At 48.3% G+C, this 17,473-nt stretch overlaps 3 protein-coding genes and 1 long non-coding RNA gene across 4 annotated transcripts; 1 reads left to right on the top strand and 3 right to left on the bottom strand.

Moving 5' to 3' along the window:
- The first annotated feature begins 1,004 nt into the window (after positions 1–1,004).
- On the top strand, positions 1,005–1,947 carry LOC136194921 (small nuclear ribonucleoprotein-associated protein B-like). Its single transcript, XM_065984177.1, has 2 exons — positions 1,005–1,072; positions 1,131–1,947. Exons 1-2 carry the CDS (start codon positions 1,070–1,072, stop codon positions 1,818–1,820), a joined length of 693 nt encoding a protein of 230 aa, XP_065840249.1. The 5' UTR covers positions 1,005–1,069; the 3' UTR covers positions 1,821–1,947.
- LOC136194746 (dynein axonemal assembly factor 8-like) lies at positions 1,091–7,040 on the bottom strand. The gene is made up of 10 exons (XM_065983968.1): positions 6,830–7,040; positions 6,338–6,772; positions 6,183–6,235; positions 3,483–6,126; positions 3,230–3,419; positions 3,087–3,181; positions 2,517–3,029; positions 2,380–2,465; positions 2,256–2,325; positions 1,091–2,197 (listed from the first exon to the last, which is right to left on the bottom strand). Exons 1-10 carry the CDS (start codon positions 7,013–7,015, stop codon positions 2,168–2,170), a joined length of 4,302 nt encoding a protein of 1,433 aa, XP_065840040.1. The 5' UTR covers positions 7,016–7,040; the 3' UTR covers positions 1,091–2,167.
- Positions 6,943–11,077, bottom strand: LOC136194776 (ubiquitin carboxyl-terminal hydrolase 25-like). The gene is made up of 18 exons (XM_065984024.1): positions 11,023–11,077; positions 10,904–10,972; positions 10,599–10,853; positions 10,385–10,434; positions 10,156–10,330; positions 9,891–10,097; positions 9,782–9,832; positions 9,304–9,731; positions 9,150–9,245; positions 8,963–9,102; positions 8,792–8,902; positions 8,445–8,741; positions 7,993–8,389; positions 7,869–7,941; positions 7,729–7,808; positions 7,556–7,682; positions 7,296–7,494; positions 6,943–7,243 (listed from the first exon to the last, which is right to left on the bottom strand). Exons 1-18 carry the CDS (start codon positions 11,059–11,061, stop codon positions 7,074–7,076), a joined length of 2,964 nt encoding a protein of 987 aa, XP_065840096.1. The 5' UTR covers positions 11,062–11,077; the 3' UTR covers positions 6,943–7,073.
- A 1,271-nt stretch (positions 11,078–12,348) lies between these two features.
- Positions 12,349–13,473, bottom strand: LOC136185179 (uncharacterized). Its single transcript, XR_010669496.1, has 2 exons — positions 13,368–13,473; positions 12,349–13,311 (listed from the first exon to the last, which is right to left on the bottom strand). It is a non-coding gene; the product is annotated as an uncharacterized lncRNA (long non-coding RNA).
- Positions 13,474–17,473: the final 4,000 nt, after the last annotated feature.

Genomic DNA, 17,473 nt, shown 5'->3' with positions numbered 1-17,473 from the left:
AGGTAGGTTAGGGTAGTTAGGGCAAAAAATGAGAGGATAAAGGCCTTTTATTTTGAATAAAAATACAAAAAAAATTGCACATAGTCTCCCTCATCTTCGGGCAGTTTTTATACGCTGGGGGTCTTGCCCAGGACCCCGGAAGAGCAGTTTTTTGTGACGGGGTCGTGCTCAGGACCCCGGAGCAGTTTATAACGTCATGCCCAGGACGCTCTCCTAAAGAAAAACAATGTGAAATTGAAAAAGAGAAGAAGTTCACCATACCAAAGCTCGTTCGTATTCTTCTTCAGTCTCTGCTAGATGTATGCCTGCTGCTGTTCATAAAAATCAATAGGCAACCAGGCGTATTTTTGCTGTAGGCGTCATTCTCCAAGGGAGACTACCAATATAGATAGATAGTAGCCTCATTCGGAGATACACGCCGTGTAAGTGGGCAGTTTTCCTTCTCGTGGCTGCACAACCGCTTCAGCAGTTGATGTAAGCCTACCCAGGAGGCGGGACAGTTTAGACGTTATGGCCTCATTATCCAGGAGGCATACAAGCATTTTAGAAGACTGCATCTATGGAATTGAGATGCAAATCCCCGCGGTCCGGCAGATGGACCGACCCGTCGTGCTGAGGACGTTGGGACCGCGGTCTACCTCTTCGTCACTTCTGCTTCTATCAATTACTGCAAAAATTCCAAGATAAAATGAATTGTGTGGGGAAGTTTGATTCCCAGAAAATGGTGGGCTACACAGCTCATGGTTTTTCTCAATCACGAAACCCCTATCTAAAGGCCTCAAACAATAGATGCGTATCGCTCTGAACACTTCGCGTCAAGGGATCTACATTTAGCGAACAATTTCGAGCTACAGCACGGGTTTACGTGACTCTACAAAGACGGAACAGCATCGAGAACGTTCCTCAATGCATTTAAACTGCATTGCAAAGACGAGAGCATCGTACCTGAGCTAGATGGCGTTCCTTTCGAGGATGACTGCCTCTTCGCCGGCGAAGTGAGCGTACGCTAGGTGACGTCAGGACCTTCGAGCGCCGAGAAAGAAGTAAATCCGTCGAAATCTAGCTAATCATGGTTCGTCGGCACTCTGATTTATACCGAACGCTTTTTACCTTCGTTCTTTTGCACGCAGACGCTCGGGAAAAGCTCGAAAATCCAGCAACATCTCCACTATCGCATGCGACTAACACTTCAGGACGGTCGAACGTTCATCGGCACACTGATGGCGTTCGACAAGCACATGAATCTCGTACTCGCCGACTGCGAAGAATTCCGCAAGATTCGCCCGAAATCAACGAAACTGCCCGAACGCGAAGAGAAACGCACTCTCGGCTTCGTTCTCCTCCGCGGCGAACAAATCGTCTCAATGACAGTCGAAGGCCCGCCGCCGACGAAAGATCGAACGTCGAAATCGATGCCAGCGGCGATGCCGGGCCCGGGAATGGGACGCGCGGCCGGACGCGGCGTTCCAATGACGGGAGCCCCGTTGGGGGCCCCACCTATCGGTCTCACGGGTCCCGTACGCGGCGTCGGCGGTCCGGCACCGCAGATGATGGCGCCGCAAATGAAGGGCGCTCCGCAGGCGTACGGGCGTCCGCCGCCGGGTGCTCCTCCACCAGGGCCCCCGCCGATGGGAGCACGAATGCCGCCTCCGCCGATGGGAATGGGTGCGCCGCCTCCGGGAATGCCACCAGGAATGGCGCCGCCTGGGATGCCGCCCATGGGTCGAGGGATGCCGCCGCCAGGGATGATGCCTCCCGGTGGGCCGCCGCCCGGGATGATGGGGATGAGGCCGCCGGGAATGAGGCCGCCAGGACAATGATGAGGCAGTTCGTAGGGAAGTGTTTGTTAGTTTGCGAGTAGAGTGGTGTGAACTGGTTGGGTGGGTTGAGTAAGTATCACATCATCATCATCATGTGGGATGTAAAGCTAAATACAAAAAATAGATTGTCAAATTGTGCTGCCATCTGTTCACAGTGTAACCAATGAGTCGGAAGGTATTGTTACTTTACGGGTATATACATAATATTATTATTATTATTAGTCAATAGAGTGGCGAAAAATAATTTGCTCGGTTTCCTAGTATTTTCGCATCTTTTTTTCTTACCGAAAAATTATTGTCCAAAAAAAGATCGGCATCCATCCGTATTATTATATTATTGGCACTTCTCAAAAGAAATGATCAAGCATTTTTGAAGCCTAAAGAAAGACGTCCTCGATGCATATCCTAACACACCCAAACACGTCGGTCTCTCACCCGCGTTGGCGTCTGCGAAATAACGAGACTACGACTGTGCTTTTCGTAGAGCTGTTTCAACTGAGCCGAACTAAAAAGACCAATGAGAATAGAAGAGGAGAAAGCCTTGGCGGAAGTGCCGTACCCCTGCACGAGAAAATCAAAGCAAACAATTGCGTTATCTCTCTCCAAAGCAACAACAACAGAAGGACCACCACAAAATACGTCAATCTAGAAATCAATTAAAATATCTCTTTAGCCTATGTAGAGTATCAGTCTTACTTGAACATTTATTTCTGGGAGAATTGACGCCAATTCGCCCACTCCCTCCTCAGTGAGCCAGCGCATCTCCAAGGCAACGGGAACAAAGCCAAGCGCCTGAAACCCCTTCAGCAACTCGACGAAGGGCGGAAGCGACGAGGGCTTCGCTTGAACGACGGGCGGCAAGAAAAGAACGCACGCGATCTGCTTCAACGAACCGGAACGAGTGGCGGACAGAAAGCGACGGCGCGACGCGACGAGATCCGACGTCGACGTTCCAGTTGTGCTGAGTCCAACGGACGTTGACGTGGACGAGTTCGTTTGATTGTGCGTCGAAGTGGCGATGCTGACGTAGCCGGGACCGTTAACGACGTCCGTTTGATCTGACGACGACGAGGGAGGGGGACGAAAGATTTTGGGATTGAGAGTCGAGGGAGGCCGTTGGGGCTTTTCGTAGGGCAAAGACGACGGTGGAACTTCTGTTGAGACGCTGTCTTCAGGATGATGATTTGACGAGGAGAACTTGTAAAGAATCTACCGATGAAAACATTCTAAACGACTCGAATTCAAAGTCTTTGTGAGATCTCCTACCCCTTCACTTTCCAGCAGTGAGTTATTCTCCGCGAAAATTCCACTAGGAAAAAATCTTTTGATGTCTTTCACAGCCGTAGCGTAGCTCACGGATCCTACGTAATCCAATGAAAATGTGCATGACTTTCAAGTCACTCAATTACCGTAGAAACCGTTTTGAGTTCGATCAATCCCGTACGTAGATCTCAACGTGTACTTAGCACTCTTTCGATCCGGCTTAGCGTCGCCCAGACAATCGAGAAGCGATTTCACGCAGTTCTCGGCTACCAAGGCAGCCACCAAACAATCGCCAGAAGTCAATTCCTTCATATGATTACTAATTTCCCTGATAGACTAAGGAGAGAACCAATCAGTCAATAAGCTTAATACAGGGACTTCTATCATGATTATACTTACCCATTCCTTATTCGCGTCATCTTGCCTGGCTATCACCTCCGCGTCTCTCATGTTCATATTCATCAACTTCAGCCCTGTCACAGTGAATCCGGCTTGAGAAAGTCGAACCAGAACATTGCCAATCTGCTTGGGAACGACGTGCGGCTTCATCACGAGCAGAGACGCGAATTGAGGCGGAACGTCGACCAGGCTTCTCAAAACGCCACCCGGAGCTCGGCCGCCCAAATTCTTGGAATTCCTCCTATAACCCCACTTCTTCCTCCCGCCACGTGGACTTGGATTCGCCTTGGCAACGACGGGAGGAAGATACGGCTTCAATACTTCCTTCTCCGTATCAAAAAACAATTCCTTCTCGTTGAAAAAACAATGAGCCAATCGAATCGCCTCCTGAACGGTCGACGACACCAACAAATCAGATCTCGATTTTATGACGTCATCAACACAAATTCCTCGAACGAGAATCAAAGCGACGCGTTTCCCAGTCAACTCTCGAACGCTCGCGTGCCACTGCTTCGAACCGACCTCGTACGGAGTCAAAGCCTTGGCGTGATACGAGGCGAGACGTCGAACGATTTTGACGCCGAGAAACTCGATCGTCGGATGCTCGGCTATCGCGACGAGAATCTCGGCGAGCGCTTGCGACGCGGCGCCGACGAGCGCGACGAAACTCGGCTGCGGTAGCGTGCGATTGAAGCGATAGGGAAGCGCGAGATCGAGCGTCGCGCCGACGCCCGGTATCGACGCGACGTCGTCGTCGTCGACGACGAAGCCGTGTCGAACGACAATTTCCGTCGGATTCATTGCGTGGATCGAGCGAAATGGATGAGCGATGCGCAGATCGACGCCGAGACGACGCACGAGTGCGTACGCTTCGAAGGCGGCGTTCTCTTTGACGAGATTTAGAAGAATCGACGACGACGACGACGACGTTGTCTTGAAGTGTCGACGCTGTTCCTCCAAGAGACCGACGTCCTGCAGCGACTTGCGACTCGGCGCGAGTCGACGAATCGAATCGACGAAGAAACCGCGATTGGCGCACGTCGCGATGACCACGCCCACGTTCTTAACGACGTCGTGTGCGAGAAGCAGAAGCGTGCGACTGGAGGCGCGCGTCACGAGACCGGGAAGCGGCGACTCCCGGGACGACTCTTTCAAAGCGCGCGGAAACGGCTGTCGCACCTTTCCCCCCGGATTGCGACGTTTCATCGATGACGTCGACGGCGTTTGGTCGCCGAAATAATTCGCCAGTGCGCGCAAACTCGCTTCCGCGTTGCGCGGACACGCGATCGTCGTGGAATCGTCGCCGCCGTATAGCGCGCGCAACGACGTCGGATCGGTGCGTCGCGCCAGACGCGGATCCTTCGGTCCGACTTCCGTCAACCACGCGGACACGGCCGCTGCGCCGCGCCACGCGACGATCCATTTCGAAATACCGTTTTCGCGTGCGAGTCGCGTGCCGGCCAAACTGAATCCGCAGTCGAAACCTCGCATGAGGATTCCCGTTGCTTGGCGACGAATTGCGGCTATTTTTAAATCGAATGTTGACACGGTCGTTTCCGGGTTCGTAGCAGCGTCGGTTGGATTTACGTTGAAATGCGTTTCCATGGCGACGCTGTAGAATCCCCACGGACTTTCGGTCGCCGCGCAAACAACGCTCGGATCGTCGCTCAGCGACACGAACGTGGAGAGTTTCACGACGAATTCCTTCCGCGAAACGTCGATGACGTCAGAAACGACGACGACGTCGCGCGACGGAAGAACTTTGGCGAGCGTCGTCGATTCGAGAAAGGCGGCGATCGATTTCGCATTCCGTCGCGGTATCGCCACGACGACCAAATAAAGATTCCCGTCGCACGACGCGACCTGTTTGAATCCGATGACGCGAAAAGGCGAGGAGGAATCATCGGCGTTTTCTGGGGTAAGGGATAGCAGCCAGGAGATGAGTACGACTATGGGATGATAGCCACTTTCTATGCAACTCGCGTCCGGCGCGGCCGATGGAGCGAGCTTCAATGATCCGTCAGCGTTGAGTGAGATTGTTAATAAGATAGCCGATTTGGGAGGATTTCTTTCTTCGGTGATTAGCTCCGATGAGGAGTCCGTCGTCGCGGTGTCGGCGTCGGCGTCGAAGAGGATTATCTTCGACGTCGGAGGTTTTTCGTTGCGGAGTTTCTGCGCGAATTCGAGACGTTTCAGTCGGACGCGTTCTCTCGCCTTTCGCTCTTCCATTCGTCGAGCCTTCGCTGCGTCGACGTCGACGTTCGGACGAGTTTGAGTCGTCTTCTGATCTTTGTCTTCTTTTTTCGGTTCTGTTTCCTTGGGAGTCGTTTCGTGGACTTCTTCTTCTTCGCTGGTTTTCTTTGTGGGACACTCTACTGTCTCTTCCTTTGCTTCCTTTGTTGCTGAGCCGTTCAGGTGACGATGACTGATACGAGCTTTCTTTCTTATACTAAGAGCTACCGGATCCCGTTTCGGTTTCTTTTCCTCTGGCTTCCTAGGCTTCCTAGGCTCCTTAGACGGTGGATCATCTAACCTGATTCCTTGCACTTGCTGCTTCATTTCTCGCCGCCACGTCATCATGTCCTCCTCCTCGTCGTCGTCGCTGTCCGACCCCGTCTGGGCCGTCTCACTCAACGCTACAGAACTAGAAAAAAAAGATTCAACGTCATCAAAAAATAAAAAATCAAATTATTTCCGCACCTAGCAGCCGGTAGAGAATTGGCTGACTGAGCACTCTTCCTCAAACACTCTTCCTAAAAAACAAAAAGCTTTGCTACGGTACAATAATTAGAATCAATAGGTCAGTGTATTTATCTAAGGCTTAGAGAAGGCAACTATGTATTTTTTTATCTTACCCGTTGCTTGCTCAAATCCAGTACGATCGTTGTTTTCTCCTGTTCTTTTGCTGCTGTGCGAATATCTGCCCATTTTGCCGCGGGAATGGCGTTTGCGTCGCGTCCAGCGCGACGGCTTGCGCCTCGGAGGCATGGCTCGATTCGGTAGGCTTCGTTGCCCTGGGCAACGGTAAGAGTTTCGAGACTATTCATCAGCTGAAGGCTTTGCGTTTCGTCGAACGTTGCGACGTCGCTGTCCAAGTCGACGGTTGCCGGTTCGGATACGATTGCGTCCAAATCGATCGACTTGACAGGGCCTAAGTCGAGATGAGGCCCCTTTGGAGGTTCCACGCGTTCCGCCGGCGATTCGGGAAGAATCGGCTCGGTTTGAGACAACGGAACACTTCGCGTGGACTTCAGAAACGGTCTCGGTACGTCGACATCGTCTTCGGACGCCTAAACGACGTCATTTCGACGTCGAATTCGATCGTGAATGAATATTCCAAGTCCTACGTCGCTGTCTGGAAGTTCAATGACCGGTATTTGCTTGCTAAGATCGTCGAATATCGAACTGATCTTCAATTGAAGGCTAGTCGGCGCGAATTCTTCCTCGTCGCTTTCCGCCATTTTAAGTATACGGGAACACAACGTGATTATTAATTTAATTAAACTTTGGTCTCGTTTTCCGCTACCGAACATGCGGCCCACGGATATGTAATCCAAACCAGTGTATTAATTAAAATAAATTTCCGTCGAACTAAGACTGCTGTGTCATAATTGTCATCATATGTACAAACCGTTGACGAACATCGTTTTGATTAATCGCCGAGTCCTCGCAATGCACGTCAACACTGCCCCAATCCCTCGTGGCGGAAACGTCGAGCAGTTTTTCGAGAACTTGTCTCAACTGATCATTTCTCTCATCATCTAAACAAAAAATTAGGAGTGACACAAAAAATCGCCTTTTCTCTTATGTTACCGTTTTGCTGAATCGCCAATAATTCGCACCACGTCCTATTGACGTGCTCGTGCAAGAAGCCGTTGCCTTGCTCTTCGTCGCCGTTGTCATCGAGAACGTTCAGACACGGTATCACCAAGTTGTTCATGTCTCTGACCGCCTGCAGGGCTTCCATCTCGTTCCCGTCAAACACCTTGCTGCAACATGCATCGCTGAGCTCCTACAGGATAAAAAACGATCAGAGAAAAAAACACTGACGTGACGTCGATGTGAAAACGTACCTTAATGCAATGACAAAGAATGGAATTGACAAGAGACTCCGTTAGAGCGCAACGGGGATCGACGTTATCAGACAATTCGTTGTTGTACAAGACGACTTGGACGAGAAACGGCAAGGCGTCAGAATACCTAAAATTATGATTCGATTATGATTTAATTAATTTTTTGCCAATACTGTTTAGCGTGAAGGAGTTCCAGAGCGTGTGTCAAATAGGTGTAAATCTTAGTAAGTTGATTGAATGCATTCTCCCAAACCTAAAAGCCAAAGTGTTTACCAACCCAAAAGGGTTTCTATGACTTTTGCCAATCCTGTACCTTGACCTCTTCTCTCGCTTCCACTGGAGTATCGTCGAGTTTCGAAAGCAATATCTTTTTCACATCGTCGTGACTATAGCAACCGTATGAAACGCTACTCATTCTAATTCCAAGTCTCACGCACCAGTCCTCGGAATAATCGCCCAAGGGAAACTGATTGCATCCCTCGAGTACGAGAGCGTGCATTCGCACTTGACTCGAACACGGCGCCGCTTCCAAAAAGCAAAGAAAATGCTCGAGACGCACGTCGTCGAAGTCAATCGTGCTCCTTTTCTTCGCCAAAACGCCCAAATTCTCGCATATGCCCACGAACTGCTCGTTGACGATTTCTTCCAATGACTTTATGCTGCCCTTGGCAACCGTTTCGAAGCTCTCCGAAACGAGCGTCTCCGCTTGAGACATCGGATCCGAAATCTCCTTCGCCGCATCGTAATCGTCGATTTCTTTCTGAAACGCCGCATTGTGATCTTCGACCAAGCGTCGAAGTCGTTCAGGCAGAACGAGATCCACCCCCTCGCAGGCTACAACGACCAGATTAACATAATTTTTATTATTAATCTATTTATCCGTTATTACTTATACGACTGGCTTCCTTTTCGTTGATGTAAAAGAGACAGTAGGCGCTCGCCGTGTGATGCGTTCCGAACGACTCGCGTCGAACTTCGTCCCACGTCACCGACGTCACGGAGATGTCGTTGAATTTTCGCCACGTGCCGGCGACGTGATCGCGAATGTAGACCCAGTAGTGACCGCCCGTCGCCTCGCCTTCGTGAACCAAAACGGAGTGGAGGCGATAGCACACGTTTTCTAGTTCTGCGATTTTGTATAGTTCGTCGATTTTCGTTCGAACGTTTTCTACTTCCCTTCTCAGTTCTATTCGTCTCGTTTGAGGGGGCGAGTTTACGTGCGTGCGCTTTTCTCACCGTGTTCGTCTTCGTTCACCTCGTCTCGCCATCGACTCAGATATTCCGTCAGCGTTTCCACGACGTCGCTGGAGACGTGTCGAGGAGACGGATTCGGAGTGCTGCAGAGAACTAGAGAACGAAGTTCGACTATAAAGAGCTCTCTTTTTATTTGTTGAAATTGCCCCTTACCTTTAGTTTCTTCTTTGGGTGAGACCTGCATCATGTCGTCCTGGCTACTATCCAAACACGTTCTCTTTGATCGTGCGAATTCCAAAGAGAGATCTAACGCGTCTCTCAGCGCAACCCGTTTGCCTTTATAGTTTGTATATCTACTCGAATAGCAAATATTGATTATGTATAATCAGAGTCGATTTACTTTTCGAGTTCTTGTTCCAATGCAGCAAGCTGCTCTTTCAACTTGTACTCCTCTAGTCGTTTTTCTCGAGTCACGGCCTTATTAACCTCCATATATCTGAAAAAAAAGTTTTTGAATAAATAAAGATAATTATTTATTTTCTGTGGACGGCTACCTATCCATGTAGAGCACTTCATCAAAGGCGACCCTATCGTGTATCTTCTTCGTTCTCCCCTCGGTGGGACTGAACTCGAATCGCGATAATTCCAATATGAGAACGGGCGGCAAATGACGAAACCACGTCTCCTGTTCCGATTTGACGTCGTCCGAACCGCCGTTGCCGTCGACGCCGCTTGCGTTGACGGGCTCGATTTCGCGCTGGACCATCGATCCGTCGAGACTCGCGTGGAGATTGGGAAAACCGCGGACTTGAAGCGGATGGGCGCCAAACGGGCCGTCCGTTTTAAATTCCTTACCCTCGTTCATGCCCGTCGTGGAGAATTTACCGTAGAAGAGTTCGAGGATCGGGTTCAAGGCGGGCGAATCGGTCTTGAACGCTTCCTCGAGCCATTCCATGAGAAGATGGTTAAACTCACTCACATCCTGAGAACATACAGTTTAACTGAGATACTATTAGGGACGGTTCTACTTACCTGCTGATAGGCTGTGTTAGATGCGGAGGAAGCGAACGTAGATTTGAGTTTCTAACGACACAAATGTATTACTAAATATATAGTGATTAATTAATTAATCTTCTCTTACCTGTACTGCTTTTGTTGGATCGACGTACTTTCGTCGACTTCCCAGTAGGAGTGCAAATAGGTCTCTCAGCTCCTTTACGAACGCCACGGCCGGACTCGATGCTTGGTCTCGTTCGCTCTCCGGCACGTCGCCGTTGACGACGCGTGCATCGTCGAGACTCGCGTGCTGCAAGACGACGTTACGAAAAACGGGAAGATGATACAACGACTATGAAACATCAAAACTCCCCAATTATTTAATCTAATTTAATTGTTATTTTATCTACCTGAATGACGGCACTAAACCAACACGTATTCCCAACGTTTTTGATTCCCACCGGATTGGTTCCGTCGCGGATTCTCTCGTGGGGATTGAGAGGATCGATGTGAAGCAAGAGAGAGTCATATCGGCGGCGGCGTGTTGAGCCGCCTTTCGTATCGGCCATGCTAGCCTCGACAGCTCTTTGGAGAGGCAACAGTTCACGATTGAGTTTTTGTCTAGGGGAAGTTTCGAACCTGCTCAAATCTTGGTCTTCTCGAGACAGAGGAGCTCCACTAATATGATTCTATGCATAAAGAATAAATAACTTTTTCTAACGAATAGAATATTCACTACGAGATACAGTTGAGTCAGTCAGTACTTTTATCTGTGAGACTGTTTACTAAGACATGCTGCACTGCTAATCCTAACGTTGAAACGTATCTATCTCTAACCCCCCTCGTTTCTTACGGCGTCTTGAAGGCTCAATGCGATCGCTCTCTGGACATCGTCGTCGCCATCTTCCGTCGACGTCAAATCGATGAGAGTCGGCTTCGGCTCTTCCTTCTTCACTTTTCGAGCCTCGATTGCTAATTGCGGCGTTTCCCTCGACGATTTCCACGACGACGATTCCGCGGTGTCGCCGTACGCGCTTCGAAGCGGTTCTTCGTTCTCTTGCTTCGCTGTCATCGCTTCGATAGCCTTCGTTACGCTCTTCTCGTTTTCCTGCGCGTCTTAGAACTGTTTTCGCTTCTCTGGAAGAGCTCTTAGCCGACCTGGTACAGCTTTAGCGCTTGCTCTTCGCCGATGCCGAGGATTTCTTGCAGATTATTAAGATCTCGCCTCTAAAGGTGTCGTTAGACGAAAGATAGTTTGGCCCGCTAGGCTGTCTGACCTGTGTCTGCCCGGACAGACCGTCGTGCTGGCCCGTCATCGTTCGTTTTCCTCGAGGTTGTAGAGCAGTCCCGGATGCAAATTTTTGAACATTACCATTTCGTTCCACCATTACAAGACGCAGTTAAAGCTGATAAAACTGCACAAGCCATAGCGTCGGTGAAAACCTCTTGTTAACACCTCCCGAGAATAGTTTGAAACTTGAACATGACATAAAACACAAGTTTCATTCGAAAGCAATTCTTACATTGAAAAAACATTGTGGATGTTTTTAGGATACAAAAGGTGAGATACTAATTGCGCCAATAAAATTTATTTAAATTTCATACATAATAGAAAACGATTGAGCCGCTAGCCCGCAAATCGCGTTGCCAAAGTCAAGCAGCGGTTCGGAGCCGCCGTGTTGACGGAGGCAAAAGGCTACCGTTTGACTTCTTGACGGTTACCCGGCAGAGAGCGAGAGCGAAAGGCTTCGAGCAAGAAATCAAACGTTGCTTTGGCGACGTCTGAGAGGGTGCGGAAGGCGTCGCGAGCCGGTCCTTGAATGCGCAAGGCCAACACGTAACGGCGAGTTGTGTCGTCCCCAGCCCATGCAGGCCGTTGCATGAGATTGGCACAGGAACGGATCAAACCCTCTTTCCAGTCTTCCCAAGACTGGTAGAGACTGTTGCGAAAGGGAGGCGGCAGCAGGAAACTGAAGCAAAGCGCCGGAGCGGTCTGGAGAAGACCGTCCGGCGGTTTGATCGCGCAGGCAGCGAGACACTGGCGTCCGGAGAGAGTTACTCTGGCGTTTTGTTATGACTCCTGTCATCAGTGTAATAACAAGACAGGTGAACTAGACGCTCGCAGAACCTAAAAGAGTGTATTTCTGAGAAACGCTCCTATTTCCGCTTATGTACTCAATGGTAAACGTATTTGATAGCGCACGAGGGGCGTGGCGCGGGTAGGCACTTAAACAGAGGGCAGGGATCCCTGCCAGAGGGACACCGGGTGCTCTTGAGAGGGTCTGGGGACCAGGCTAGCACGCGACGGTGCGCGCGACGAGGAAAATGCGCGCAGACATTTGTACCAAACTGTCTTTCTCCATTTGCCATCTATTGTTCGCAGTCTCCTCGCGGATATTCTGCCTCGAAAGGGCTTCCTATAATCGATTCTAGGGCGCCTTTTTTTGCGGCCAACGGTTGAACATACTATATAGTCCTAGAACTAAGGAAGAGGTGAGGAGAATAGGTAGTAAGTGGAGCGTTACTTCAGTCGGTTGACATAATGCTACTAGCTCTTTGCTCAAAACGCAGAAGTGAGTCCACTAGCTGAACTCCACGGCAAATGAAAAGCAGAAGCTTCTTTTTATTCACTGCGACGACTATACGCGTACAAGGCTAACACACATCTAAAAGAAAGTACAAGAACAGCTGGAGCATGAACAGAAAAACACGAAAAAAAAGACAAGCATGTCTTTGGTCAATTGCTTACAACAGGCGAGCTGCCAGTTGGAATTCGTTGGTGCCAGATCCACCAAACCCAGTGATGACGACGTAGAAAACCCCACTGCTTGTGATTTGAGAAGATTTGAAGACTGCAACGTTTGAGATGCTGTTTGTGATATCGTACGCAATGACGTTGTTGTTTTTCACTGTCGGAGAGCAGTCTGGAACGGCACAGACGTAAGTGCTAAACGCGCTTTTGACATTTTGTCCTAACACCGTCACTACTGCAGTTTGGGCTTTATTGGGATCTGTCGCACAAATGGCTATTTGGTAATAAACTGACTCTTTTGTCGCGACAGAGTCGTATCCGTCGTTTTTGACAACTGGAATCAATACCGGAATGTACCAACTGTCTGCCTCACTTTTGTTGACAGAGTTGTAATACTCTCTTGCATCGCTTTCGTAGTCTTCAAGCGTTTGCGTGGAGAAAGAATTATAAAAGTCAACTGTAAACGTGTAATCTATAGCGGAGGCGATATTGGACGTCATAACCAGTACCAAGGACCCGTATTCTTTCTTGTATGCAAATTCAAATGTGGGAGCAGATGTATGATCAGGCCGACTGTTATTCCCGAGTTTTGTGCCGTCCTGCGAATAAGCTATTGACTCAATGATGCCCAGTTGCGCTGTCCAGTTTCGATTATTTGGAATGTTGATAAAGACCTTCGCAGTATAGCCGTCGTACGCGTTCGAAATTGAATTGCAAAGATCGAGAGTGTAATTGAGCGTTTGTTGATCCGTTGGCCTTTGATTTGTCGCGACGTAGTACCTTGTTGGAATCAGAGTGTACGTTTGCCCTTGCCCTATAGAAAGAAAAACCGGTCCCAGGATAAAAGCATCTCGTTACCTACTAACCCACCATAGGCTAGCCCGAAGAGAGCAGCAAGCGCAACAACGTAGATCATTGTTTCAGGCGGTATACACAGCGAAAGTTGTTTGAAAGAATGTGACGAGTGACGCTGTTTCGCTGCTTTTATGCGCCTAATGAGTGCCATGGCAACAAACAAACAGATGGCCGCGAAAACGCTTCCTCTCCCACCTGATATTGTGCTATGGCTAGAGCATGCGTCAGCTGGACAGAAACCACCCCCACAAAAGAAACTTTTGGAAGAAAGTCAGCAGGATTAGGAGATGCAGCCGCTTCCAACCTAATAGAATGCCAAGAGGAGACAGTTAGAAGGCTGCGTGAAGCGTTTCTTATCCCATGGACGGCTTGATTGCTGAGAAATTACGCCACAGATGGAAGCTTTAATCTCCCACCTGACATTGTGCTAGAGTATGTAGGCGGGTAAATAATAAAGGAGTTGCCCATGCACCCCCGTCTGGATCCTTAGAAGAATGCAAGTGTGGGAAACAACCTGCTGAAAAAAGATAACGTCAGCTGGACAGAAACCACCCCCACAAAAGAAACTTTTGGAAGAAAGTCAGCAGGATTAGGAGATGCAGCCGCTTCCAACCTAATAGAATGCCAAGAGGAGACAGTTAGAAGGCTGCGTGAAGCGTTTCCTATCCCATGGACGGCTTGATTGCTGAGAAATTACGCCACAGATGGAAGCTATAAGGTTGACCCACACGATGACCGTGAACGCATGCAGCAGAAGCTAAGATACGATGACCGCATGCAGAGGAGTGACCGCATCTAGAGGAGTGAAACAAAATGCAGCTGATGCACACTTCTTCGTCGAAGAGATACCATCTTGCGCTCGATCGGCGCTATAGCATTCACACAGTAAGAAAACTGCGCAATTAACGTAGTTCCTAAGTCGTCCGCGCAGAAAATTAAGATAAACTCAGAAAAGAGGCGTTGCTTCTGAATAATTTTATAAAAGCCGCTATGCCGCCACCTGTGAGGATAATGTCGTGGGAGTAATAACTCCCGTGAGAGCACAAACTGGTACGACGTTAATGGATTGAGAGGCCGCCGCTGACCGCGATCTCGACCCACGAGCAATATCACTAGGCCCGCCTACTGTGCACATCGCGTGCATCCCTCGGTGTTACTTGTTGATATGGCAACGACTGCAGCGTATATAAGAAGTCTGTCTCGAATGCGCTGGTCATTGCCTTCAAAACGACTAACCTGAAAAATGCTGTCGGTCGCTCGTGTCCTGATCGTTTGTCTTTTAGTTGGCGCCTCCTACGGTAACGCGCAATAACAGTCCAGAAATGACTAATAACTGTTAAAACATCTTTGCCTCCTTTTTGTAGCGAATTTTGGCCAGGATTATAGCAACTTCACCAACATCACGACGATCTTCACCGTGCAACAAAACCAGAGACCTGGAGCAAATGAAGTGTACAATTACACGCTGCTGCTCTGTGAAAGCGATACGATGCTGTACGACGATAAGACGGTGGTAGTTTATATCAGCATTCCCAATAACATGGAATGGGAACCGAACTTGGGAATAATTAAGATGACTGTTAGCTCATCGAGTGACGCGGATATTGGAAACAACCAAATTACCGGCGGATATGTGCCTGAAATTCGCTTCAAGTACCGAAGCAGTTATGGTCGTACTCTGACATTCACAAGTACGGCCAATTTAGCCAATGGCATCGAGTACGTGTTTGCCGTCCGCTTCTTCTTGTTGGACCGTGACATTCCGACGTTTCCTCCTCTCCAAGAATTGCAAAATCTGATCACCGAAAGCGTTCCACAATCGTCTGCTGCGTCATGGTATAAGCCAGATCTGTTGCCAATTCCCACGCTAACAGGCGTTGGATTTGTGCCCACACTCAAAACTACTTACTTGAAATTCGCCATTTGTCCTCCGTCCTCCCTCCTTGTCAATTCGCTTGTCATTACTGCTATTGGAACTACCGGAACGGTTGGCCTTAGCACGTATGCATGCATCACTCCAGACTGTTCTGCTCTAACAGAACCGCCTAACCTCATTGGCTTTGACATCACTAACGCCAACGTGAACGTTGTAGCTGTTACAAGTCAGTCTTTTGAAAAAAATGGATTGGTTTTTCTGGCATTGACGGGTTTTGGAGGAACTGATATTAACTCTTTCCGCGTCACTGCGCGCCTTACGTACGCGCAATAAGGCTGGAGTCTTTGAAACGTTTTGCCTGAGTCTTTTTCATGCTGCTTCATTTTTTTCTTTTGTCGTTGTTTTTGTTCCGCGAAATCGTTTTGTAGTTGTTGCAAATAAACGTCAGCGTCCACTGGCAAGTACTTATAGCTATGCGCACTTTATTCGGCAGCTCGAGAAACTTTCTGTTGCCCTGATTTGAAATGTGTGAGTGAATTGCTCTTCTTCTAAAATGCACTTAAAACCTGCAAGGCTTAGAAATGACACCACTTTTAATTAAATCACTCACAGAAAACGTTGTCAGGAACACTCCACTAATCTCGTGCTAAAAAGAAAATTTTAGTGCCGCTATTTCTAAAAATTTACTGCCTCTTTCTGTTCTAGCGATTGTGTTTATAGACAGGTTGCAGAAGCGTGAGCATCAATTAGCCAGACCCACGCGCGGAATAGAGCAGAGTGATTATAGATGAGTAGAGTCGTGCAACGGTTTTGGAACATCATGCTTTTGGGACAGCTGCCTGCAAATGACGCAGCTGTTTCCCAAGTCCCATATGGCTTTCACTGACCTGCCGTGTTCAGATTCAGACGCACAAGCGTTGAGCTAATGGGCCTAACGCTCGCGAAAGCACAGCCCGTATATCACCCGCCCCCGACTTAACAAGTCTAGGGTTTTTGGGATGCGCTCCTAACCGAGTCATTACGTCTATACATATAACACATTAACATCATCTTAAAGCTAAATTCATAAGTTTTCTTTCTGTGCTAACCGTTTTTAAATAAATGTCGTCGTTTTGGAAATAATGCTGGTTTAGAAAAAGCCGGTATGTTTTGGGACACCATGTTTTATGTATCTCAAACTGTTTGCGACTTTAAATAAATACTAAAAATAAACTTTAAAATTCGAAAATTCGCTTCAAAAACCAACGAAAATGGCTGAAAGGAATTTTTCCTTGCTTCTAGTGTTCTCTATAAGACTCAAAATGCATTGTAACTGCGCATGTTCATGTCTGGACTTCAAGTACCGGTGGTACTCTGTCAGCACGACCTGATTTTGCAAAATCCCGTTAAAAAAGTTTATGCATAAAAGAGAACACATTTTCGCCTTATAGACTGCCCTACGAGCAAGGAAAAATTCCTTCTAGCCAGTTTAGTTGGTTTTTGAACGAATTTTTCGAAAACCTTTTTTGATGCAATGCATTTTTTAGTGTTTATTTAAAGTCGCAAACAGTTTGAGATACATAAAACATGGTTTCCCAAAACTCTTTTTCAAACCAGCATTATTTCCAAAACGGCGACATTTATTTAAAACGGTTTGCACAGAAAGAAAGCTAATGAATTTAGATTTAAGATGATGTATAATGTGTTATATGTATAGACGTAATCACTCGGTTGGGAGCGCGTCCCAAAAACCCTAGACTCGTTCCAACCTTGCTGAGTCGGGGGCGGGCTATATTAGAACGGGACTATATTAGAACAGCAACGCCCAATGATGTAAGGTGCTTGCGCAGTAGCAAACTACGTTAAGATAGGTAGCCACCCCTGACAACGGCTTCGTAACTCGATTAGCGATTTTCAGCAAAGGTTTACGACGTTTTACACCAGCATGCAGTGATGAAATTTATTGTGTATTGATTGCGACGCCTTGTCATACCCAGAGAGTGAAAATGGCGCCAAAACTTTCTGTTCTAATATAGTCCTGTTCTATTATAGTGCCTTCTAAGATGGCACTATTTTAGAACAGGGTCTATTTTAGAACAACCTCTTTTCAGTGCAGAAGCAGATGAAAACTCATGCCAGTGACCGCCTTGTAGCTATCGTGCATGGCCTGCATGGCCTGCATGGGTGCACGTTGGGACCGAGTCTGTTCTAATATAGTCCTGTTCTAATATAGTTCCTTCTAACATGGCACTATTTTAGAACAGGG

This window comes from Oscarella lobularis, chromosome 1 (assembly GCF_947507565.1).
Source record: "Oscarella lobularis chromosome 1, ooOscLobu1.1, whole genome shotgun sequence".
NCBI lineage: Eukaryota > Metazoa > Porifera > Homoscleromorpha > Homosclerophorida > Oscarellidae > Oscarella > Oscarella lobularis.
Note: the sequence above shows the minus strand (reverse complement) of the source record. Positions and strands in the feature narration are given on the sequence as shown.

Coding starts and splice junctions, on each gene's coding strand:
- LOC136194776 (XM_065984024.1), bottom strand. CDS start 11,061: ATGACGGGCCAGCACGACGGTCTGTCCGGGCAGACACAG. Junction 10,973..11,022: donor GTCTGTCCGGGCAGACACAG/GTCAGACAGCCT, acceptor CGACACCTTTAG/AGGCGAGATCTTAATAATCT. Junction 7,244..7,295: donor ATTGGCGATTCAGCAAAACG/GTAACATAAGAG, acceptor TTTTTTGTTTAG/ATGATGAGAGAAATGATCAG.
- LOC136194746 (XM_065983968.1), bottom strand. CDS start 7,015: ATGTTCGGTAGCGGAAAACGAGACCAAAGTTTAATTAAATTAATAATC. Junction 6,236..6,337: donor TGGATTTGAGCAAGCAACGG/GTAAGATAAAAA, acceptor TTTGTTTTTTAG/GAAGAGTGTTTGAGGAAGAG. Junction 2,326..2,379: donor TTTGATTTTCTCGTGCAGGG/GTACGGCACTTC, acceptor TGGTCTTTTTAG/TTCGGCTCAGTTGAAACAGC.